The sequence below is a fragment of the Alexandromys fortis genome, unplaced genomic scaffold, assembly GCF_014885135.2.
Source record: "Alexandromys fortis isolate MF-2015 unplaced genomic scaffold, M_Fortis_MF-2015_v1.1 scaffold_329, whole genome shotgun sequence".
NCBI lineage: Eukaryota > Metazoa > Chordata > Mammalia > Rodentia > Cricetidae > Alexandromys > Alexandromys fortis.
In genome coordinates, this window is record NW_026068249.1 from 466,878 (window position 1) to 491,173 (window position 24,296).

The 24,296-nt window shown below is 50.4% G+C and overlaps 1 protein-coding gene across 4 annotated transcripts; it reads right to left on the reverse strand.

Annotated features, from left to right (window-relative positions):
* Nucleotides 1-152: 152 nt before the first annotated feature.
* Nucleotides 153-22,873, reverse strand: Trim3 (tripartite motif containing 3). Of its 4 annotated transcripts, none has more exons than XM_050131320.1 (12): nucleotides 22,716-22,873; nucleotides 15,455-15,620; nucleotides 9,401-9,632; nucleotides 9,076-9,245; nucleotides 8,705-8,885; nucleotides 7,260-7,992; nucleotides 7,012-7,115; nucleotides 2,842-3,009; nucleotides 2,494-2,662; nucleotides 2,000-2,070; nucleotides 812-952; nucleotides 153-717 (listed from the first exon to the last, which is right to left on the reverse strand). In XM_050131320.1, exons 2-12 carry the CDS (start codon nucleotides 15,583-15,585, stop codon nucleotides 565-567), a joined length of 2,253 nt encoding a protein of 750 aa, XP_049987277.1. In that variant the 5' UTR covers nucleotides 15,586-15,620; nucleotides 22,716-22,873; the 3' UTR covers nucleotides 153-564. The 4 variants fall into 4 exon arrangements, with proteins under 4 accessions (XP_049987277.1, XP_049987278.1, XP_049987276.1 ...); XM_050131321.1 differs by having other exon boundaries at nucleotides 9,076-9,227; nucleotides 22,690-22,854; XM_050131319.1 differs by having other exon boundaries at nucleotides 22,690-22,854.
* Between the last annotated feature and the right edge of the window lie 1,423 nt (nucleotides 22,874-24,296).

Genomic DNA, 24,296 nt, shown 5'->3' on the forward strand with positions numbered 1-24,296 from the left:
CAAATAAACCCTGACTCAAAAAAAAAAAAAAATTCACCACTTGTTGTAGAGACTGTGTCCTTTGCCTGTCTGCCCAACTGCCTTTTAGTTCAAATTAGACACCAACACCCCAACTCTTCAGAGACCCACCCCTCAAGAACCTAGCAAAAACACCTTGGCAAACACATTTATTTAATACGGGGTGGGGTACTGCTGTCTCTGTCAGTGTGTATGGGGTGGCGGGGAGACAACCAGAGGGACTTCCTTTGTGAAGTAAGAGGTTGTTCTGGACCCAAGCTGGGGGGCAGAGAGCAGACTGAGGGTGTTGGGGGGGGGTGTAAATGGGGTAAGGTGAAGCTCTGCACACATCCTTGGGACCAGTCCAGGCCCACCCAGTCACCAAAGCAAGAACCGAATAAATAAAGTGCAACCGTGGGGTTGGGGAGGCAGGGAAGGGCACTGGGCACACCCACGCCCACAGCCCACATTCAGTGCTGCCGGGTCTGGCCCACCTCTTAGCCAGACCCTCTTGTCCAATCACCCCTATGTCTGTCCCTCCACGAGCCAAGCAGGGTCCTTGTGCAGCTACTGGAGGTAGCGATAGGCCTTAAAACAGTGGTTGCCAGCATCAGCCACTACCACGTGGCCATCCGAGGTCAATGCCAAGCCCTGTGGGCCATACAGTGGCTCCGCAGAGGTGTTGATATAGGACAGGAAGGAGCCAGAACTGTCGAATACCTGGGAATGAAGTAAGAACGGAAGCAGAGCACAGTCAGGCAGAGAAGAGGCTCGGCAGGAAGCTTCACTGGGGTCAGCCCTGGGCCCTACTCACCTGGATTCGGCTGTTGCCCCAGTCGGCTACAATGATGTTCCCGTTGGAATCCACAGCTACTCCCGTGGGGGCATTGAACTGCCCATTGCCCTCGCCGTGTGAGCCAAATTTGAAGAGGAACTCTCCGTCAGCGTTGTACACCTGGTGGGGGAAAGGGGCTAGGGACTGAGGCCCTGACCTCAGGCAGAGGGCAAGGCCGTGGAGGGTGGGGTGAAGCTCCAGGGAGAATTCCCAGATCTGCCCAGACATTCTTGTCAGGGACCACACACAGTATACCACGCCCATCAGACATTTCAGCTGAAGCTTCCCCGGGAAGGCGGCACTTCCTATTTCTCTGTCTCAATACTGCTACCACCCTGCTGCCACGGCTGGTTCTTGACTCCACCTTCTCAGCTGGACAGCAAACAGATGAGCACATCCCTGATTCTGTCTCGTCTGTTCCTCATAAACACTGCTATACTTGTGCCAAGGACCAGACTCCCACCATTTCTCATCTAGATCATGGCCTCTAGCATCGCCCTAGTCATCACACACTATCTGGAATTCCCCAAGCACTCCTCATAGCTTTTAAAAAGAGAGACAGCCCCTTCACAGGGACACAGGCGGCAGCCTCACCTTGCACCAACAACATACCTACTGTGAGTTACCCATGGCTTCCAGAGCACACCATAAATGGTACTGACTTCCATGGTATTTTCCTGTCTTTTTTTAAATAGTGTATCCTGTACCCCAGGTGGTCCTTGAACTCACCACGTGGACGAGGATGACCCTGAACTCCCGACCTTTTGCCTTCACTTCTAAGTGCTGGGATTACTGGTGTGTGTGTCACTGCACCTGACTGCCTCTGTATCCTTTGTCTGGTGTTTTAGGCCTTCCCCTGTTCCTCCCACAGTTCCCGGCCTCCATCCCAGAATCTATCACTTCAGATTGTAATTTCCTGATTGTCTAAGAAGACAAGATCCCTGACAGACTCTAACCAAGAAGACAGGGAATGGGTTTGTTTTACTCAGCACCGAATCCCCAGCTTCTAGCACAGTGCCTAGGACAAAGTTGCTATGCCATAAACGTTTACTGGTTCAATGAAGGATTGCAAGGGGGCTTGGGAGAAGGAGGGAAGGAAGGAAGGAAGGAGTTTTTTTGAAGGGGAAAGGTCCACTGGGACAGTGACCATGGAGGGAGGGCACTGACCTTCACTGAATGGTTATGGAAATCCGTTACTACAATCTCATTCTTGTTGTTTACAGCCACAAAGTGGGGCCCTGAAAATAGAAAGCGGGTCTTAATGAATTAAGCTGAGGCTCAGTCAGAGAAGGGTAGGATCTCTGGGCGGGGTGAGATACCCTGTCTCTGGAGGGTTGGAACTAGATATTAAGAAAGGGAAATTGGGGCTGGAGAGATGGCTCAGTGGTTAAGAGCATTGTCTGCTCTTCCAAAGGTGCTGAGTTCAATTCCCGGCAACCACATGGTGGCTCACAACCATCTGTAATAAGGTCTGGTGCCCTCTTCTGGCCTGCAGATATACATACAGACAGAATATTGTATACATAATAAATAAATATTTAAAAAAAAAGAAAGGGGAATTGGAGTCAAGACATAGAAGGGGCCTTTATAGCTAAAGGACCCTGGGAAATTCCGTGGAACTCGAGTATCACAGGTTGGACCTTGGGATTGTTCTCTCCTACCTGCAAAGTGGCGGTCAGTGGCCCCACGGCCTCCAAAACGCCCAACCAGCTTGCCATTGGGCTGGAAGGTGAAGACACAGCAAGATTTGTTGTCTACCACAATGATATGTCCGTTCCGGTCCACAGCCACTCCTTTGGGCCCCATGAGGCGGCCAGCTCCAATCTTGGTCTATAGGAAGGGCATACCATAAGGGACTTCATCCTGACTTGTACAATAGAGAGCAAAGTCCTGTCCTGGCAGCAAAGCAGAACCTTGAGCTGGTGATAGACCACTTTAGGCCCTGACCTAGCGTGGTCAGTGGAGCAGGTCACCAGGGGTTCAGAGTACAGCAACAGCAAGCTTCTCACCTTGAACTTGCCTTCAGGGGAGAAGATGCTGACCCAACGGTTGTCATAGTCTGCCACAATAATGTCTCCATTGGTGTCCACTGCCACACCTGTGGGACGCTGTAGTTGCCCAGGTGAGCGCCCACGCACCCCAAATCGGAACTTGAACTGGCCCTCATTGGAGAAAACCTGGAGTAGAGGAGCAAGGGAGGGAGCAGGAAGGAGGGGAAACACTGTGGGTACAGAGGAAAGGGAGCTGGGTCCTAGTAAGGTCCCATTTATTCAGTCATTCCACAAGCACTTGCTGACACCATGCCAAGGGCACAGAGGAAACACACAAAAGATACCTTAGAGGACTTACAGTAGGGATACAGAGGGGAGTGTGAAGACACAAGAGGGACCAAGGGACGGTGGGGGAGGCGATATGTGAGCAAACACCTAGAAAGATGCCAGTTATAGCAAGAACTAGCAAGAACAATCTTTGAAAGGCACGGAGTCCAGCTGGCAGGAACCCTGTCTGAGGACCTTGCTAGTGTATGGAGCAGCGAACAGGAATCACATTTTACCCTGGGTGGAATGAGGAGCCACGGAAAACTTCTGACCAGAGAAGTGACAGATGTGCTTTCACAAAAGTATTCTAACAGGACACAGTCAGGACGGGAAGGAAGTGTAGCAGGAATCCAGATGAGAAAGAATGACAGTTTGTGCCAAGGAAACAGTCGAGAGGGAAGCAGATGGATTCAAAAGGAGCACAGGAGGAAAACAACAGAATTTCACAGCAGCACGGAAAAGGATAGGTGAGGAGAAAGTCCAGTTCCCTTCTGTTTATGGGCTGACAAGGGAGCCTTTCTTCTGGACAGAACTTTGTTTTAAGGTTTTTATTTTATGTGTATGAGTATTTGCCTGCACACATCTCTGTATACCACCAGTGTTGGGTGTCCATGGAGGTCAGGAGGGGGCACTAGATCCCCTAAAATTAGTAATAAGACACTTGTGAACTGCCATGTAGTTGCTGGGAATCAAACCCTGGTCCTCTGGAAGAGCAGCAGGTACTCTTAACCGCTGAGCCATCTCTCCAGCGCCCGGGAATGAATCTTTCAATCTCCCCTTCTCCTACTCCTGTGCCTTAGCCTCTCAAGATGCTAAGATCTCTTCATCCTGAAACATCTCTTTTAATCTTCTTTTCCTCTTAAGCTAATTTGACAGCTCTATCACCCGTTGCGTAATTCTCATATACTCCATTTTGTTACAGCCTCTGGGGAGACAGGATGGATCAGAGCCAAGAAGCTAAGACAGAGAGCTCAGGTTCCGTGCCTTGGGCTCAATATTCAGTTCAGCTCCACTCTCTCCTCCATGGGCAGGGCCACCCCTGGTCCCCCAGACACACCCTACCACAGCACATCATGTTCTCCTGACATGACCTTGTAGCAAGCCTGGTCACTTAGTATAGCACTTGCGTTCAGCACTGGTCCTATGGAAAGTCAAAATCATCAGGAGAAAGGAAGTACCACAGGGTAAGGAATGGAAGTGGTGAGGGGGAGACTAAAAAGAACAGCAGTGAGGTAGTCCACCAGCCGTCGCCCACTGGCAGCTCCGGTACAGACTCAACAGTGGGGAGGGTTTCGAAAGCCTCGTTCTTCCCACCCTTGCTCACACCCCCTATCAGAACTGGCCAACTCCTATTTATCTTGAGAGCTCCAAAGTTTCCAGGTCCCTTCTTCAGAGTTCCCACTTTCTTCACATCAGTACATACATGTAAAGTTAGGGCCTACAGTATATATTTTACAGCTTTCTTCTTAACAGCTGTCACCTCGTGACTGAGGACCTGTGGTCTGCCCCTTCTAAGGATGCAAGCCCAGTTAGGAGCTGGTGCTGTCTCAGCTTTGTCTGCCGCTGCATTTTCAGTTGTGTATGGCTTCTGGCATTGAGGATGCATTCAACCAACCAAAGGATCCTCCAGTTCAATCTCAGGTCTAAACTCAATGAATAGATCCATTTGAATGCCACACAGCAACCTCAAAACTCAATAGGGATAAAAGTGAACTCATTAACTTAAAATGGGGCCTGCTTCTTAATGGGAACACCACTGACCCAGCCCACCAAGTCTCTCCATTCTCCATCCCAGCCCCTTATCCCATGACATCTGATACTCAGTAAAAGCTGTTACACTATTTCCTTTCCAGCACTAGAATTTGCTGGCCTCTCATTTTGGTCCCTACACCTCTCTCCTATATCATGGTGACATTAAATAGATCTCTGACTTCAAGGATCTCAACAGAAAATGACAACAACAGAAAGATAAAACATCAGATAAAAATAATGAACCAACCCAGAAAAAAGAAAACTCCCACAGCAACGGGCTGTGGAAGACAGAGAAGAATGTGATCTGCATGCTGCCTGCAGAGAAAGAGGATGCTCAGCAAATGCTTGGACTACGACAATAACACAACACCAGTTATTTACAAATTAAATTGTTTGCTCAAAATCATAAAGCACTTTCTTGTTGTTGGGCATGTGTGTTCTTTCAGTAGGGTTCCATCTTGCACTATAAGACAAGCTCACAAGGACTCCCAAGCCTCATGAGCAAAGTCGGGGAGACACATCCTATAGATGTGAGCTCAGCCTACATCACTCCTGAGGAGTCCAGAGTAAGAGACGGAAACACTCAGCTTTGGAACCCAAGAACAGGCTTCCGGCAGATATGACATCAGGGTAGACTTGGAATTAAGAGAAGCAAGGACTGTAATAGAGTAGCTGATGTTTGGAAGAGAGGACCATGCCAGGCCTCTCTCACAACCCTTTGCCAGAGAGCCCAGCAGCACCAGCTTTTCTGTGTGTGTGAATGGGACAGGTGTCCCAAATCTCAACCTCTGTGCTAGAAAGCAGGTCTGGCCTAAAGGGAAGAAAGTAGAATCTCAGCATTACCCCAGAACTCCCAAGTACACACACAACCCCCCCCCCCCATCATCTAGGCCAGTCCAAATCCCTTATTCACCTTCTCTGGTCCTCTACCCTAAGAAAAACAGTGAGCCAGCAATCTGAGACTGGCTGCAAGGGTTTCTGCTAGGTGGAGTGGGGCCAGGGAGTTGATGAGAGTGCCAAGAAAGACAGAACTGGACTCATGACAAGGGTGTTCAAGCAGGGTCGGGAAATCTAAAGGTGCAGGTGTTTTAAAGTAAGGATCTCTGGGTTAAGGTGTACATTTCTAAAAGCTGAGGTGCATAGAAGCTAATCTCACAGGGTAAAACCAAAATTCCATAGAATCACTTCCAAAACCATTTACAATCTGACTTCAGCCTCTCCAAGGTTTCTTGCAGCCAGGCTGGGATGTGAACTATCAGCCACAGCTCTTTCTCATCCCCTTGCCTTTGTTTATAGTCTATACCCGGACAATGACATTTCTAACAACAGCTAGGTGTTAGGTATACTGCACTACACCATTTAATACTCCCAACAATCCTGAGAAATGCTTTTCCTAATTTTACACATGAGTTAACTACAGTGCCAAGGGGTCACATGACTTGCTAGTACAGGGAGAGCCAGGATTCCAACTGAGGTGTCTGGTTTCAGAACCCAAGCATTCAATCACTACACTATCTGCCATATTCGCATCCACTGTGCTAGGACCAGGGCTTTCTGCAAGGGATCTAGAGGAAGGAAGCCATCTTTCCTGGTTGTAGCATGGAGCTTGCAGTACACCAGAGACCATGAACACTGAGTATGACTGATGCCTGAATCCGTTGTGTGAGGTACAAGGAAAAGAAAAGCAGGTATAGAACCACGTGCGGTTGTGTGCCACCCTCTAGCTGACGACAACCAGACAGCTGCATTTTTCAGGCAGATAACAAACCCTGGAGCCGGGTCGGTATGCTGGAAGATAGTGGGGAAGGGCAGACCTGCAACCTGACCACTAAGTTAAGTAGAATAGCCAGCAGACGGTTCAAGAAAAGACAGAGAGGAGAAAGAAAGGAGCCGATTGAGGAGCTTACATGGCCTCAGCATGGCTTGGGAAGGAATGGCACAAAGCACAAGAACCCTAGCTCTGACTGATGGTCCTGGGTGGGCAAGGGGGCTCAGAGTCATGCTCTTTAAAGATGGTTCTAATCGTGGGTTTCATCTTCAGGAGGTGAGCTGAAGGTTGTGGTGTGTAAATCCTTTCTGGTAGTAAAGGAGCCAGGCAAAGAGGCTTACCTGAATGCATTGGTTGTTGCTGTCTGCTACCACTATGCGGCCACTGCTCGCGGCAGACACACCTTGTAAATTAGTGAATTCACCTTTCTCCCTCCCACGGCTGCCTGTGGGTAAGAGACGGGAAGGAAAACAGCAATGAACTGAGATCAGTCTGAACCCCTCTCCCCGCCTCCCCCATCCTTCCTTAGGCCCCCAGCAGGCCCTCCCCTCGACCTTCATCCATTTGGCTCTGTGCTTGGCCTCCCTACCAACACGGAAGACGAGTTCATCCTCAATTGGGTTTTCCTTCCGTTTGCCACCAGTGCTGTACATGGAGCTGGGCCTACGCACTGCCTTCTGGCGCACGTGGCTGCCAGGACCACCGGGAGACTTGACCCGGCGCTTCACATCGTCTGGGGAAGGTGGCAGGTCCCCGGGCCGCAGGGCTCGCACACGGAAAGGGCTGCCACGAACCGGCTGTCCATAGAGCAGCACTGAGAGGAGCAGGTCGCCTTCTGTGCGTGCAGTGTACACCAGCTCATAGGTGCCATTCTTGTGGTCCACCACCGGCACCGCGAGGCGTGTGCCGTCAGGCCCGGTGATCTCTGCACACAGCTCTGCGCTGCCTGTGCGCACCAGCCGCCCATCCTTGTCTTTGGTGGTGACGGTGAGTGAAGCAGGCTGGCCCACGAGCGCCTGGCGCAGGCCCTCGCCCGTGGCCACTGTCTCATGTGCAGTGGCACTGGTAGTGAGAAGTGCACCCAGATTGAGAACCGATCTCCTCAAGCCATCAACTTCAAGGACCAGTTCCAGCTGTGCGTTCTCATGCGGCCTTTCTGGGAAGGCCTGAGCCGCCAGTGCGGCCAGCCTCTCTCGCATGTGCTTTCTCACCAGCAATACCTCAGGGGCAGAGCCCAGTCTCAGGGCCTGCTCCGCAAAGCTGCAGCTACTGCCAATGTGTTCCTGACCCTGGCGCAGTGTGTCTAACTGTGTCTGCAACACCTGTTGAAGAAGAGGAGATTGAGTGGGTGTGCAGACTGGCAAAATGGAGCTGCTGTGATTACTGATGAGCTTATAGTATCATGGCAGAATAGAAATACATATAGATGCATGTTGACAGGGAGGCAGAGGACCACAGCAGGGACAGACCATGCGGACAGGGAGCAGAGGACCACAGCAGTGACAGGCCGGACCATGCGGACAGGGAGCAGAGGACCACAGCAGTGACAGGCCAGACCATGTGGGCAGGGAGCAGAGGACCACAGCAGTGACAGACCATGTGGGAACGACACACTTGCCCTACACGACATAGATGCATGTTGACAGGGAGGCAGAGGACCACAGCAGGGACAGACCATGCGGACAGGGAGCAGAGGACCACAGCAGTGACAGGCCGGACCATGCAGACAGGGAGCAGAGGACCACAGCAGTGACAGGCCAGACCAGGTGGGCAGGAAGCAGAGGACCACAGCAGGGACAGACCATGTGGGCAGGGAACAGAGGACCACAGCAGTGACAGGCCGGACCATGTGGACAGGGAGACTGAGGACCACAGCAGGGACAGACCATGTGGGCAGGGAGCAGAGGACCACAACAGTGACAGACATGTAGAGAGGCAAAACAGAGGCTGGAGAAAAGGAAACCTTAAACGGACAATGGAGGCAGAAAGAACATCTCATCACAGACCACGGTTGGCAAGGATGACCCAACGCACCTTCTGCTTGGCCCCACAAATGCTCTCCAAGTCGCTGACCAGAGCCTGCTTGCGCTGCTGCAGGGCTTGCTCCAGGTCCTCAAAGGCTGCACTTATCTGGGCCAGGGCCTCTGCCTTGCGCTCTTGCAGCTGCTGGCTGATGCCCCCGACTAAGGCAATAGCTGCAGAGAGCTGCGGCAATCTGAGGAGGTGAAACATCTCATACCAGGTCTGCTGGAGGGTCCTTCTCAAGACAGCTTCACTACTGCCCTCTGGGAGAACCCCTCTTTGACCTTCTATTCTTGCCCTTCCCAGGCCCATTCTTTCCCCTCCCCAGAGCCCCTGCCAAACCCCTGCTGAGGCACCAGTCCAGATCCCCTGAAGATGCCTACCGGCCACGCACAGCCTCAAGCTGGCGCTGCAGGGCTGCCTTGTGCTGCTCTACCACGTCGCGCAGCAGCACGGTGCCATGCTCCCGGTGCTCCCCTGCGCGGCACTCACCACACATGGCCGTCTCACAGGCCTCACAGTAAAACTCCATCGTCTGGCGGGACAAGGGCTCCTATGAGGAACAGCCAGACACTACACTTTTTTGTCCCCTCTCATTCGGCCCTCTTTACCCCTGTCAACACCCCACCCACGGCCACCCTACCCTTATCACTTCTCCTTCTCCTCCCACCCCAAGTCCTGGCCTCACTGGGCCTCGCTTGGGCCCACCTTGCCTTCATGGTTGGGGCAGGAGAGAGGGCGGCCAGCCACTGCGCTGAGGGGGTGGGGGTCTTCAGGGTCGTGGGCCCCCTCAGGTGCCTGCTGCATGGCCTCCATCAGGCTGCTGATGAAGAAGTTGTTCTGCAGGGCTGAGACACCCTGTTCTGGGAGGATGGATGTCTGCCGGCACACTGGACAGGACAGTGTCAGACTCTGAGCAGGGATATAGTTCTGGAGGCATCTGGGCAAGGAGAAGGAGAGTCAAAGTGGGGGGGAGCACAAGCACCCTCATAGATGCCTAACCCCTTTCACACAGATGTGTCATTAATATTTCATTTTGAAACTTCTTTGTGTGGAGCGCACATACATACATGGAGGCCTCATTGACCAGTAGGTGTTAAAAGGCCCTTGAGGACTGAGCAGAAATACATCCTCAGTCTATCTAAGAAAAGACGTCTGCATTCCTCCACTTGAACAAACACAGGCTCACCTTTCCCAGGTGTTTACCAAGTCTCCTCAAGAAAATATGTCACAAGCCCTCCTCCTGCCTCTCCTGCCCTCCTAACTCATTAAACATTTACCAACTGCTTATTCTTGCCAAATTTGTGCCAAGCTCTGGGGATAAAAAACAAAACGCAGTACCAGCTTTTAAAATAGTTCTATTCTTCAGAGGGAAAACAGACACAGAATTAGAGTTTAAAGAGTAAGGACATTGGTCCTTGAGTTACTGTGCCTCGGTTCAATTCCCTGGCCAGGGACCCAATCCACTGTGTGACCCTAACAAGTTACTTTTCACAAGCCAAGGTCTCTTCCCTTATAAGATGGAGACAGTATGGAATTCAACTGCATGAGGATTAAATGTAAAAGGCCAGATTTCATGTCAGGAGGATTAAATGTAAAGGGCCCAATTTCATGTCAGGAGGATTAAATGTAAAGTGTCTGGCCCACTAAAGCACGATGCACATGTGGCCGTGAGGGAATGCGTGTGGCTCAGGTGGGTAGCAAGGAAGCCAGAAGAGGCTTCAGAGGTGATAGAAAGGAAATCTGTGGAGGAATAATTGTTAGGCCAAGCAGAGAAAGGTGGAAGGAGAGGAAAGAATGTACATAAAGTACATTAGCATGAAGGGGAAAGCAAGGAATCAGAAGAGAAGGTGCAAGAGCCTGGCAGTGGACCCCAGCAGCAGCAGCTACAGAGGCAGCGACTGTGGGAGCAGCAGCGGTGACGGCGGCAGTGGCGGCAGCAGCTACACGATGCCAGAAGGACATAGTGCTGAGTGCTATGCTTTGTACTTTGTATGAAGAAGAAGCACATGAGGGGTAAATGGTCAGAGTAATCAAGCTAATGGATTGGAGCATTGGAGCCTGGTTTTAGATGTAAAGCAGCCCTGTGCTTAACCAACGGACTCACACTATTCCAGGGAGGAGGAGAGATAGACCTGGATTCAGGCTACCGGTGGGAACAAATTTATACTGAAGAACCATGGCCAGGTGTGGCAGCACATGCCTGTCGTTCCATCACTATGGAGATTGAGTAAGAGGCGTGGCTCAATTTCAAGGCCAGCCTGGGCTACGTAATGAGGCCCAGCAGGGGTGGTGGTAGAGTAAATTTAGGGAATAAGAGAAAAGCAAAAAGAAGGGGGGAAGCCAGCAATGATGAGTAGGTATGGGGAGTGAGGGAGACCATTCTTAACTGGCTTCTGGCCTCCTAGCCTGGGCATCCGAGAAAATAATGGTGACACAAATCGCAATAAGAAACACAGAGAACAGCACTGGGGAGGGGAATAGGAGAGAGAGATGGGGGACATCAACATTCAGCCAAGAGAGAGGATGAGATCAGAGAAGATGTGCACAGTGGTTGGGGAGGGGGACAGAGAATTCAGCAAAGATGAACATGCCGGAAGAGCGACAGTGTCGGGACAGCAAGGAGAGCACAGAAGGAGGGAATGAGTCACTAGGGTGGAAAGTGGCTGAGGAGTGGCAAGTGCCCACTGCATTTGGCAAACATGAGGAAGCCGACACTGACGGCCAGAGCAGCGGGAGAAAAGTCTGAGTGGTACAAGCCGGAGAGTGGCGGGGAGGCTGGGTATTGAGTGGGAAGGGGCTTGAAGAACTGGTGCTGCAGGGGACAAGAAAATAGCTTCTCTGTGCTAATAAGGGGTAGGTTTTGCCATTTACCCAACCTAGCACCGAGCCACACCCCAGCCCAGCTTATTTTCAAGCTGAAGTTCGCAGTAGAGAAGGGCGATGGGGGAGGCTAGGAAGCCAGGAGAGGGACGCGTTGGGCCTAACAGGAAGGCATGGACCCCGTCTTTCGATGGAGGGAAGGAACACAAGAAGGGTGGCTTTAGAGGAGCGTGGGGACAGAGTCAGAATAAGGGAGGCAAGATCAACCACGGAGTGAAGAAGGGAGGAGTGAGGAATGGTGGTGGCCGGGATTAGTCACCAGAGGGAGGGAGAGGACAAAGAGTACTAGAGACAGACACCACACTGAAGGCAGCTGTGCTTGGAGATCATGAATCTATGGAAGGAAGATACCCACGGCGCAAATGTCCCGTACCTCAGGCTCTTCCTTCGCTCTGGCCCATACTTTTGTTCTTAATTAAAATGTGACAACATTATGTGTCCGGAATGATTTTAAGTGCTTTACAAACATTAACTGGTTTCTCTGTGACCTACTTCTCCCTTAGGTCCCTCCCAGTAGAGTGGTTTTTGTTTCATGCTCCACATTCCTTAGGGCCAAGCGGTGGGGTTGGGCCCTCCGTCTTCCCATCTAGAATATTTACTGTGTCTGCAGCTCTTCTGAAGCTTCTCTCTTCTGCCTATACCACACCATCTTGCTACTGCGTCCACCTTCGAGGTGTTTCTCCACTTATTGAAGGTCTTTTCCTAACCCAGCTCTTCTGTCATACCCTCGCCTCCTCACATTCTGGCACCTTCCTCAGTGGCTCTGACATCTATCGGATGACCCTCCTCCAGCATGGTTTCTTCACGCTTAAGTGTCTTACCACCAAGAACCTTTCCTTCCCTCCACCTCATCTGTCCATTCTCTGCTCCCACTACCACCCACATCTCATCAACTGTCACTCCTTGGACTCTGAAATCTGTCCCAGTCTGTCCCTGCTGGCTCTCATCCTCTTTTCTAGCTGTTTCCACAATGCACCTTGTAAGCGATGGACAACTCCTTCCTGTTTCTCAAACATCCTTGGATTGCCATCATTTCCAAACGGTTTTGTTTCTTTTCTTCCCTTGGTCCTTTAATATTTACTCTCCATACAACTAGTGAGCCTTAAGATTTCTTTTAACATATATGCAGAGGGCCTATATGCTACAATTACATATATCTCACTAGTTGTAGAAGAGGAGAGGCCTAGTCTCGCTGCAACTTGATCTACCACGGCTGGCTGTCAGCCATAGGAGGGAGACTCACCATATCTGAAGAGGAACAGGGGAGGAGAGGATGGGAGGTGAGGTAGAATGAAGAACTGGAAGGAGAGGCAGGGAAGGGAAACTTTTGTTGGGATATACAAAACAAAAAACAAATAAAAACGAATTTTAAAAATCTAATTAAGTCAGACATGATGTCACACACCTGTAATCACAACACTCGGGGGGGGGGGGGCCGAGGCAAGAGCCTCACCTGTACCACGCCAGCCTGGGCTACAAGAGTCTTTGAGTCCACCTTCTCCTCTCTCCTGCCTCACTCACCAGCACACACTGGCTTCTTTTCTGCTTTTCTACTGTTTACTTCCTTTTTGATTACTTTTTATTCTTTCCCTTTGAGAGTCTCACTACATAGCCCCTCTAGCCTCCAAGGTGACGGAAATTAAAGCCTATTCCATCATACCCAGATCCACTTGCTTCCTCAGCCAGCACCCTTCTCTCCTCTCCCATCCTTCAGTTATTATGTGCTGTGGAGCCTTGGCCATATACTTAATAACTTAATGACATCTCTAAAATGGGAACAATGTATCTTTTGGAGCTGGGAGGATGTTTCAGTGGGTAAGAGCACTTGCTGTGTAAGCAATGAAGGCTTGAGTTTGAATCTCCAACACCCGCACAAAAAGCCAGGTATAGCTGATGTGCCTAGAACTCCAGCGTTGGAGGGTGGAGGCAGCAGATTCCAGAAGCCCGCTGGTCAACCAACCTAACCAAACAATGAGCTTCCAGCTCAGTGAAAGATCCTGTTTCAAGACAGTAAGGCAGACAACAATACAGAAAGACACCTGGGAACCGTCCTCCGGTCTCTACATGAATGTATGTGAACTTACACAGCTGAAAAAGGAACCCGCTCATACAGCACTCACGAACAAGGGAAAATATCTTAAGTCAGTCAATACATGTAAATCAAGTAGAAAGTCCACGGCCAACTGTAAACAGTCACTGATTTCCCCCAAGAATGCTCAGTGATCTGGGCATAGAACCAAGTCAGAGGCATCCAGTTACAGCTCTGACCCAGCACTGAAATTCTATGGCATGGCCTTAGCAAAGGACAAAGGTGTGAGGGAAGCGGGCGAGGGACAGTGAGATGATCAGCTGTAGAGCCAAGGATGGCTAGAAAAGAAAGGGAAGCCTGGGCCGAAGTGGCACATGGAGAAGAGGGAGGAGGAGGTTAGGCTTTCGACTGAGTCAAAGGTGGCATAGCAGGAGCAGGCGAGAGGAGCTAGAAGAGGAAGACTAGAGTGTCACAGAAGTACCAGTCTGTCATTTGTCACCTGGAAACTCGTACTGACGGTGTATCAACTAGCAGATGATGTCCAGGGCAACGTCAGGAACCGAGACATAAGTGGGTAGTGGGGGGTCACAGGACGATGGGAGAATCTAAATGGGCAGGAAGGCTGAGATCTTTGCTCACTGATAAATGGAGACGAAGGTAAAGCTGGAATCTCAAAGAGTAGGGTTGCCAGGGAAGCAGGATCAAATTTAGTAGAAGCAGGGGATAGATGGAAGGTTTGGAGAGACTCTGTCGAGGAGACCCGGGGACTAGGACATCTAAGATATAGCCATGAGCTATGAGGCTAGAGAGAAGATGTTGCCAAAAATACAATGTGATCATAAAGAAAACCACACAAAGGCCTTGAGTGGCTATCAGGTAAGACAAATTTCCTAATGGGTGTAGCGGAGTCCAGCCTATCCAGTTGTATCCCAGGCCACTTCTATTCACTCACTGTGTTCCAGCTACACAGGGCTTCTCACAGGCCCCCTCATCCAACACATTCCCCACCCAGGCTACGTGGCCTTTTTGAGCTTTCCATTCTGCCTAGTCTGCTCTTACATTCCCTTTACCTACCTAACTCCTGTTCCTCTCTGGATGCAAAGGATTCTCCACACTGTAACAGATCACTGTGGGCCTAACAATCCAGCTCTATGATTATTTGATTGCTGCCTCCCTCACTTTACTACAAACCCTTTAAGCATGAAGATCATGTCTACAGGGATGGGTATGGTGGTGCATGCCTTCAGTCTCAGGCACTTGGGAGGCAGAGGCAGGTGGATGTCTGGGAGTTCAAGGCCAGCCTGCTCTATATCGTGAATTTCACACTATCGAGGTTATACAGTGAGACCTTGTCTCAATAAATAAATAAATAAATAAATAAATAAATAAATAAATAAATAAATAAATAAAACAAAATCCTGTCTGTAGTTCTGCTCCTCGGTGCATATTCAATGACTCATATAGTTACTCAGCAAAGAAATATTAGTGGAATGAAAACACAATCAATGGAAGCCTAGAAGCTGGGAAGGGCTGCCTTTCACTTAGTGCCTCAGAACAGGCAGGGAAGAACACACCTAACTTCATATATCCATCCTTCCATCAGTCACAAACTATACTGGCTCCAGTGCCAGTCTGTATGATTTCTCTGTGATCCGGTAACACTCTGGCCCAGTACTCAGAGTTCCTGGTTCTCTCACAGCTTATTGTCAGCAATCCTTACCTCCTGCACGATGGGATGCACTTGTCCTTCCCTCCCACGTGTGCCCATTCCCTTTATTTATAACACGCTTTTCCCTCGGGGGGTAAGAGGCGCTGCAGGGTCCTTGTCCCTCTCTGGTAGCTCCCCTCACCTTTCACAGAAGGTATGTAGACAAGGCAGAACTTTGGGGCACCGGTACCGATCCAGGCAGATACTGCACACCAGAAATTGCTTGTCCATTGGCTGCACCTCCGGGCCAGGACTGTCCTCCCTCTTTGCCATGGTGACCACAGATGGCTCCTGCCACTCACACCAGCCTGTGTACAGAGAAATAGTCAACAGCAGGGAGGCCAGCACTCCCTCCCCCCACCCGACCTCCTGCAGAGAAATGTGCCCCTTTCTTCCTTGCCAGGGACAGGACAAGGTGGTGGCTGGAAGATCAGGGTGAAGTGCATGGGCTGAGTGACTCCTGAGCATGGCACTATTTTCAGAACACAGATTTAGGGTTACACTGGATTTTGAAGCCCCTCTTTTGCCATTTTGGTGATTCTGGATCGTTCTTCAAACCTCAGTTTCTAATTCCTAATAATGCAAATACTAATTCCCACCTCTAATACTCGTTTTAAGAGTCTGAGAGGGTCCAAGTCACAGTACACGAATAGCTCTTTTCTGCTCAGCCCCTCTCCCGACACTCTGACCCCACACTTAGCACAACTGCCTGGGGTTGCACTCTTTGCCACACCAATCAGAACTGAGATTGACCCCAAGCATTCCTTTCTGCCAAACCCAGGCTGTTGCTCCCATCCCAGGCTGCCCCGGGCTCTCTACTGGATGCAGTAACTGTGCCATCCCACCCACCACCCCTTCTAACCACCGTGACTTTTCTGAGCAGAGATTTGACCCTACCATTACTCTTTTTAAATTCCTTCAACGGTTCTCCACTGTCCAGAGGATAGTCTTTAAACTGGGCCAAAAGGCTGAACAATACCTGTCCATACCTCCCACTCAATCTCTGGCCTCACAGTCTATGATCTCTCATAATGGTTTCAAGTCCTAGAAAACTCCAAGCTCTCTTTGTGTCTGTAGTTACACATTCTGCCCTCTTTTGCCTGAGGTATTCTCATGTCGTTGCCTAGGCATGTAAATGTCACCTCCTTTAAAAGGGTCATTTGGGACTTCCCACAGTCTGGGTTGGGTGCTACCCTGTCCCTCCAGTCCTTGTATTCCCTCCATCCTAGACCTTACCCTATCCTATGACTCTGTTACTTCTCTGCTCCCCTCATACGCAGTATTCTTGAAAGCAGGCATACTACGTCACTGCTCCATTTCTAGGGCTTAGCAAGGAGTCTGGTTAAGAATGACCTATCTTTACTGGGTCTGATGACTAATTCGAAATATTTATTTACTAAAGGCCTACTGTGTAGAGACACTGGAGATGTCTGAGCAAAGGCGGGGAAGTGATAGCGGATTAAAAAGTATTATAAGTAGCTGGGTTGGAGGCACACACCTTTAATCCCAGCACTTGGGAGGCAGAGGCAAGTAGGTCCCTGTGAGTTTGAGGTCATAATGAGTTCCAGGACAGTCAGAGCTATGTAGAGAGATCATGTCTCAAAAACAATTAATAAGAAGAAAGTATTATAAGTAACAAGTAAATACATAATTGGCCATAGGTAGCAAGGAGTACTATGAAGAAAAATGTGACGAGGAATTAAGCTCTTTACTGAGTGATCACAAAGGGCTCTGCAAGCAGAGAAGTAGGGGTATTGGGAGGAACAATGGGGAGCCCAGGGAGGGGCCTGAAGCAAAAGTAAGTTCTTGGGAGAAGGCTTGTACTTAAATGGACTATGTGCTTAAAGCAAAGTGAATAACAGCAAGAGCATTGAATATTACTTTATCCTAGGACAGGCAAAGGGATGAAGCAATTTACAAATAAATGAAAACAAACCAAGACACTCTTTTGGTATGATGATAGCTGCAGAGAAACGGAAGCCAGGATAGGGTGAGGAGGGCTAGTCAGGAAGTTACCCCAGTTCTTCAGGTAACATGGTGTTACACAGCTACAGGCAGAAAGGATGAATGAGGACAGTGTCATGCTCTAGATGCCAGAGGGAAAGGGGGGCATTGTTAACAACTCCCCTGTTTCACCACGAAAGACAGAAAAGGCTAATAAGGGGCTGTCTGGGTCATGATGTTCCAGGGACACTAAGTTTGAACTATATACATGATGTCCAGGTGGAGCCGTTAAAGAAGAAACAGAATACGGGAGCTCAATCTGGGCTTGTTATTGATTGAAATCATTGGCATATTAATGGTCCTTAAAGCAATAAGATTGGATGATAGAGCACTTTGGGACAGAAAGATGAGAGTGATGGGGGTGAAATAGGTTAAAGACTAGACGTGTTCACTATGCTTGGTTGATGGAGTGGTTAGGGCAGAAGCCAGGCCAGAGTGATGAGCGAAGGCGTGAAGTTAACAGAACAAGATGTAGATAATCCATGACAGAAATCTACCCAGGGAGAAGCTGAAAAATAGGCAGTGAGTAGAACCAGATCACCCCTGCTATGCCCAGCCGGACGCACCACGGGCATCTTAAAGGCAATGGAAGAATGGCAGCCCAGAGGACTCTCCAGCTTTGGGGACAGTAAGAGAGCTAAAGTGCATTTGTCCTGAGTGGATGTGCTGATGGGTGTGGGAAGGAACGGAAGGACTTGCCTGAGAAATTTGGGGGACACCATAAGACGGAGGGCAGCTAGACGACAGAAGAGGGGGACTGAAGACAGACTCAAGCTTGAAACTGTAAATGGGAAGGCCTGCTGAGCCTGGCTGGGGCAGCTGGACATTAGGCTCCACCCCTCTCTAAACGCAGGGGATCTCCCAGCCTGTCACAGAGGCAGGAATTGGGCTACATCCAGGGACCAACAGCTCCTCCCTCTCTTCCCCTTCCTGTTTCAGCTTTCCACTCAGATTCTCAGGGCATCACTTCTGCTGTGGCCATACCCCAGCCTCGATCTAGGGTTCGCCAGACTGATTCATTGATTCCCTGGGGTCTTCCTGCTCCTGGGTCACCGTTCTGTTCTAGACATCACAGCAGACACTTGGAGGACCTTGGACGCAGAGCTAGGTTGCATCCTCCTTCGTGGGTGTCTTTGTTCCTTATCCCACCCATATCCTTCCTGGCTCAGTCCTAAAGGCACTTCATCCCCATTCAGAATTCACTGGACACCTCTGCAGGGATACAAAGGTAAATGAACACCGCTGAGCTTTCATGGATTCCACAATCAAATAAACAGATTTCTGCAATGCAGTGTGGTGATGAATATGATAGGGAAACGCGATTGCTCGAAGCACAAAGTAAGTTCCCTAGGCAGGGATAGGCCCAGAGAAATGGAGACTGGGGATGGGGAAGTTATAGAGCACGCAGTGCCTTCTGTCTCTGGAAGCTGCATTACCACTGTGGCAGGAGAGGGCTAACACATGAGATGCAGAGCTAAGCAGGGTCCACACCACACAATGCTTTGTTGCCCTTATTAAGGACTTTAGACTTCCCTGCTAGGGGATTAAGGCTTTATCCAAAGTGCAAAGGAAAAGTTTGGTGATGGAGGGAGGGGAAGGTTAAGCCTAGAATGACAAAAGTAGATTTTTTGATTGCCATGTGGAAAATACAGGGGTCAAGAGTGAAGTTTAAGAGGCTGACTTGAAGATGGTAGTTGCTAGGGGAGGCTGGAATAGTTTTCACAGGGAGAAACCAGTAGAATCTGGTAACTAGTTGGTGCTAAATGAAGAGACAGGGTAGGAGAAAGAATTAGAAAAGGTTGCTAGTTTTCTAGCTTGGATACTAGAAGACTTTGGATGACAAGGTGCCAAGTCCAGTGCTTAACACAATGACTCAAGTGGAACAGTCCGGCTGTCAGTTGGAAAGTAGGAAAGAGAGACACGGATTTAGATTTCTTTGGTGTAGGGATATTCCTGAAGCCACAACGAAGTAGATGACACCAGAGCAGAGTGAGAAAGGAGGGCCTACAACTTAGCCCCCGTGCACGCCAACATTTAAGATAAAGGCTTAGAATAAAGTCTGCAGAGAAGAGTGGGAAGGGATCAGAGACAGGAATGTCAGAGGAGGCAAAGGGAGAAGAGGCCTCGCCATCAAAGCAGTGATCCTCACTGTCAAGTATCGGCCCCCATCAGTTAAAGCCCCCAAAGAAGCTGCTCTGGCTTCAAGTAGTGTACTTTCTGGGAGCCGCAGCAGTCAGATGCTGAGGGCTAAGGAGCTGATTGTGAACAAACACAGCTAGTGCTGAATAAATGGGATCCTTGACATATAGGGGAAAACAGGTTTCAAAGCTTTTCAGGTTTTCCAAATCCTCAAACATCCAGCCTCCCCCATGACACTCTTCTCCAGTCACACTAGGTTCCCAGTGTACAGGGCTTCCACAGCTGGGAACTGGAGGTGAGCACAGGCATTGCTGAGGTGTGTATGGGTGGAGGGAACTGGGTAGGCTCACTTGCTAAAATGATTCACTCCTACTCACTAGCCTCTAGGTGTATTTGACCATTTGAGGCTCAGAAAAATAACAAATGTCTGTAGGCTGTAGCCTCCGGGCTTTCTCCAAAGGAAAGGTAACAACAATGGATGAGGAAAAGCCCTTAAACCTGAGCAACCCTTCCCTTCCCAGGGAAGGAAAACGATGAAATTCACATCACTAACCCCGCCCCCACCCCAATGCCTAGCGGAGTAGGTACATGGGTCATTCAATCAAATGTCCCTGGACACATTCTAGAAACACGAAGTTAGATCAAGTGGCTCCCTACATTTCACCTGTGGGAAACTGACATGTAGATACATGATGACAATGTGACAAGCACCATGATACTGACAAGTTCAAACTGCTAGGGCAGGAAGTATCTAGTTTGGTGGAGAATAAAAAGGCTTCCAGAGGAAGGGGTGTTTGAGCTGGATCTTGCGGGACAAACCTGAGTTTGATAGGTGCCTTGGGAAAACTGAGTGAAAGAACGGAAATATGAAACATTTACAATCAGAATAAGAGTGTAAGACGGTAAGCCTCAAAAGGGCTGCACCTAAACCGCATGGTTTTATGACCCACTGATCTGAACCCCACTCATTGCACTGGCTGCCCCCACTGCCCATTCCCTGTGGGGTTTTGATTCAGGGTCTCTTCTCTGTTTATGTAATCTCATTATTTCCTACAATCTTAACTCGCATGAGGGTCTAACCCCCAAAGCCTTGTTCTGAAAGGCTCTCATTGCATTTCTGGACCTCTCTGCCTGGATGACGGAACAGAAACAGTCCCAAACGGAACTGATTTCCTCCAGACCTTTTCTTCCTGCTGAGCTTCTCCTTTTCATGACAGGCACCGCCACTGGCCATGCCACATCAGTCAGGGCCCTAGGAATCTCAACTCTGATGCAAAAATGTGCTCAGGTTTAAAAAGTGGAAAGATGTCACCATGACCCTATACTTGTGCAACCCATGTAACAATAACCAAAGAAAATCAATTTGAGAGGAGGGTATGGGAGAGGTAGGAAGGAGGGTAACTAGGAGGGACCGGAGGGAGGAAAGGGATGGGACAAAGTGATGGAATTCGATTTTAATTAATTTTTTTTTTGTTTCTCAAGACAGGATTTCTCTGTGTAGTCCTGATTGTCCTTGAACTTCCACTATAGACCAGGTTGGCCTCGAACTCAGAGATCTGCCTGCCTCTGCCTTCCAAGTGCTGGGATTAAAGGCATGTGTGCCACCGCTGTTTTTTAAGGTTATGAAATTGAGGATCTAGTCCTGTCACTAACTCCATTACACAAGATAAGTCTAAGCAACTTTCTACCCCATACCCATATTTGTAAAATGGGAGGGAAAGGGTTTTCTTGTTCTCCAAATCTGAGATTCCAGAGGCTCCCTTTCAAATTAAAGACTCCTACAGACAGCACTGTGCCCACAAATAAATCCCACCTCAAACTAGCTTGCTGATTCGATTGCTAATTTCCATTACAAAGCTAAGCATGTTAGAGCGTGCTCACAGGCTGCCCCTCCCCTTGCTTTCCAAAATAAATGTTGTCTGAGTTTAAGTCACCCATGGCATCCCCTCTCTGCACTCGTCTGTACAGCAACCGTGTTTTCTGGACATAGGCACTACTATCCTAACTATGGTCCTTTTATCTCAAGTTCTATTAGCAGAAATGCCACTGTCTCCTAAGCAGCTGGGTCGGTAACTACCATATAGAAAGTCCTCAATAGACGCTGGTGACAGGAGTCGTGTTTAAGCGCTGCAGGTCCCTTTCAGCAAAGAGAAGCAAAATCAAAAGCAGTAACAAGACAAAGGAGCAAAGTTCCAAGGAGAGAGACCTCCATTTAGCATAAGGTAGCTTTCGCACAGCATGAGAGAGTAGGTGCTCTCTCACTAGAGGCATCCAAGCCAAGAGAGGTAGGGCACCTGTCAGGCCTGCAGCTCCCATTCGCATTCTGCAGCAAATGAGAGCCCTGCTTAGGACATAGGCACGGATGTGCTGTCCAGTGTGGCTGGAGGGACCTGTAAAGATAACCACTGCACCCACCCTGAAATCTCGGATTCATCTCCCCTCAGAGGCAAGTCCTGGTTTTTGTTTGTTTGTTTGTGGTCCACACTGGACTCCCACACCAGGAACACGCACAGGGCCTGCTTTTAGTCATACTGACCTCCCTGGGGTGCAGCCTGCCCTTCCAACCTGCAACCATCTGTCCCTGCAGGTTTGCGACCCAGGTTCTGAAACCAAGTCAAGGAGGAAGGTGGTGGGAACTAGGGAGGGGCCTGGAGTCCTCCAGGCGGAGCCCAGGCTGAGGGGAGAACTAGAGGGGTCCTTTCCTACAAGAAATAGCCTCTGCAGGAAGCTTCCTGTCCAGCAAACAGTGCCCGCAGCGGAGGAAGGATGTCCTCCATCCTGACTGGTGGGCTTCTTGGAACCCACGGAGGACGGAAAAGGGAGCAGGGGTGGAGGCGTCTGTACCAGGGAGAAAGGAACCCTTCGGACAAGCGGGGCCACAAGATTCCAGAGTGCAAATCAGCAACCCCACCCACCACACACCACCATCGGCCGCAGCATTCGGTACCCTCCACCAACACACACAGGCTCCCAAAACCCGCGCTCCTAAAAGGAACCATCACCCATCCACCCGCGCCTCCCCCCACCGCACAGCCCGCAAACATGGACCTCACGTGAGCAGCCACAGCCCAAAGAATCCCCCCACTGCTCTCACAGACACGGACACGCCTCACGTGGACAGAGACTGGAACAGCTTTTGAAAAGCATCCGCGCCCCCACCCACAGACGCTCCGATCGACACACAGCCGCTAGCACCCGGACCCGGACCCCGACACACAGGGGAACCAAACGCACCCTGGGGGCCCGCGCGGCGCACTCACGGCGTGGGAGCAGGATGGGAGGGCAAGGCCCGGACTGCAGCCACTCGGAGCGGCCCGCGGCGCTGCCCCCGCTGCCAGCGCCCGTCCGCCCGTCCCTGCCCGCGGCGCCGCCCCACGTCCCGCGCCTCCGCCTGTCCCCGCTCCGGCGCCGCCGCCGGACCCGTCGCACAGGCCGGAGGGAGGGGCCGGGGCGGGGCTGCGGACCGGCCGCGGGAGGGGGCAACTCGGGAGCTGAAGGCCCGCCCCAGCCACGCCCCCGTTTCACAGGGCACGCCCATCATCCCCTCCGCCCTGCGGCTCACCGCGCTACCTCCGCGGTGCCACTAGAAGCTGGCGAGCCGATCCCGGATCTAAGACCTAAGATCCCGGATCCTAGCCCGCTGCCTCCGGCTTCCGAGGCTTCAGGGAGAGCAGATGGGTTCAGGGAGTGGCACTTGGTGCCGTCAAGGAAAAGCAGCTAGAACCAGCTGAATTCAGTACTCCGAGACCCCGTCCCAGCTGCTTTTGATAGCACCTTCTCTGGCTTTCCTGGGGGCTCCTGTGAAATCTGCTAGTTTGGTTTCCCCTGGGTAAGAGGGAGGGGGACCACCTGTACCTCGGTCCAGAACTCTGGGAGAGGGGTTTGAGGGCTAACTGGGAGCTTTCATTCGGTTCTAGGTGCCTAAGGAGCCCCCTCGTGAGGAAATTTGGTTTAGACCGTTCAGCGACTCCTTCCTCACACCAAAGACCCAGAGCAATTCTCAGAATCATTGCATTATGAAGAACCGGCCTTGGTAGACTACAATAAAAACTGTACATTAACAGGGACTGAGTGTTTATTACGTGCCAGACAGAGCTAATCACTTTACATACATTATCTCATTTAATACGCATAACCGTAATAGGTAGCTGCTTTTATTAGCTGCTTTACAACGGAAGGAGAGGAGCGTTCGTTCCCCAGGCGTTAATCCTAATCAGCTAGAAAATGGTGGAACCAGTTTTGGGCTCTGTTTTCAGGTTCTGTCTTTAACTATCTGGAGACACAGTGTCCTTACAACGAAAAATCCCCATTGGCCCACGAAGTAGGGGCTAATATGAGGACCAGCACCTCAATAATCAAGGCAGACAGCTGACTACTACAGTCTAACCAAAACCCAGGAAGCCTGACTCGGGGTTGCCGTCCCAGTGACTCTTCCAGACTGGAGTGTGCCCTGTTCTAGGAGAACCTGCTGACTGGGCTGGCTCCTTTCTCCACCCTCCAGAGGTGAGGGAACGCTGTTGTCTCTGGGGCTGACAATGGGTGGCACCTGAGCCCTGACTAAAGTGTTGCTGCAGTGTTCTTGTGACTTTCCACATAAAGTTCAGGTTTGACTTCAACGGGAGGGGTGCAGGTGCAGCAGGAATGAGGAAACTGCCTTTACCTCTGCAAGCAGCTGCTCACTGCTTGTAATGGAGCTCAGGCAGGGTTCATGCTAAATAGTCAAGCTAGGGCCACTAGGCTACCCAGTAACCCAGAAAGTCTATTTTCTCAACCCTAGGCTTTTTCTAGGCTGTCAAATCTCTGAGAGGTTTCTTAGTTCCCTTTCCCCAAAGATCAGAAGT

Coding starts and splice junctions, on each gene's coding strand:
- Trim3 (XM_050131320.1), bottom strand. CDS start 15,585: ATGGCAAAGAGGGAGGACAGTCCTGGCCCGGAGGTGCAGCCAATGGAC. Junction 9,246..9,400: donor GCCCCAACCATGAAGGCAAG/GTGGGCCCAAGC, acceptor TGTTCCTCATAG/GAGCCCTTGTCCCGCCAGAC. Junction 2,071..2,493: donor CACTGACCGCCACTTTGCAG/GTAGGAGAGAAC, acceptor TTCTATTTTCAG/GGCCCCACTTTGTGGCTGTA.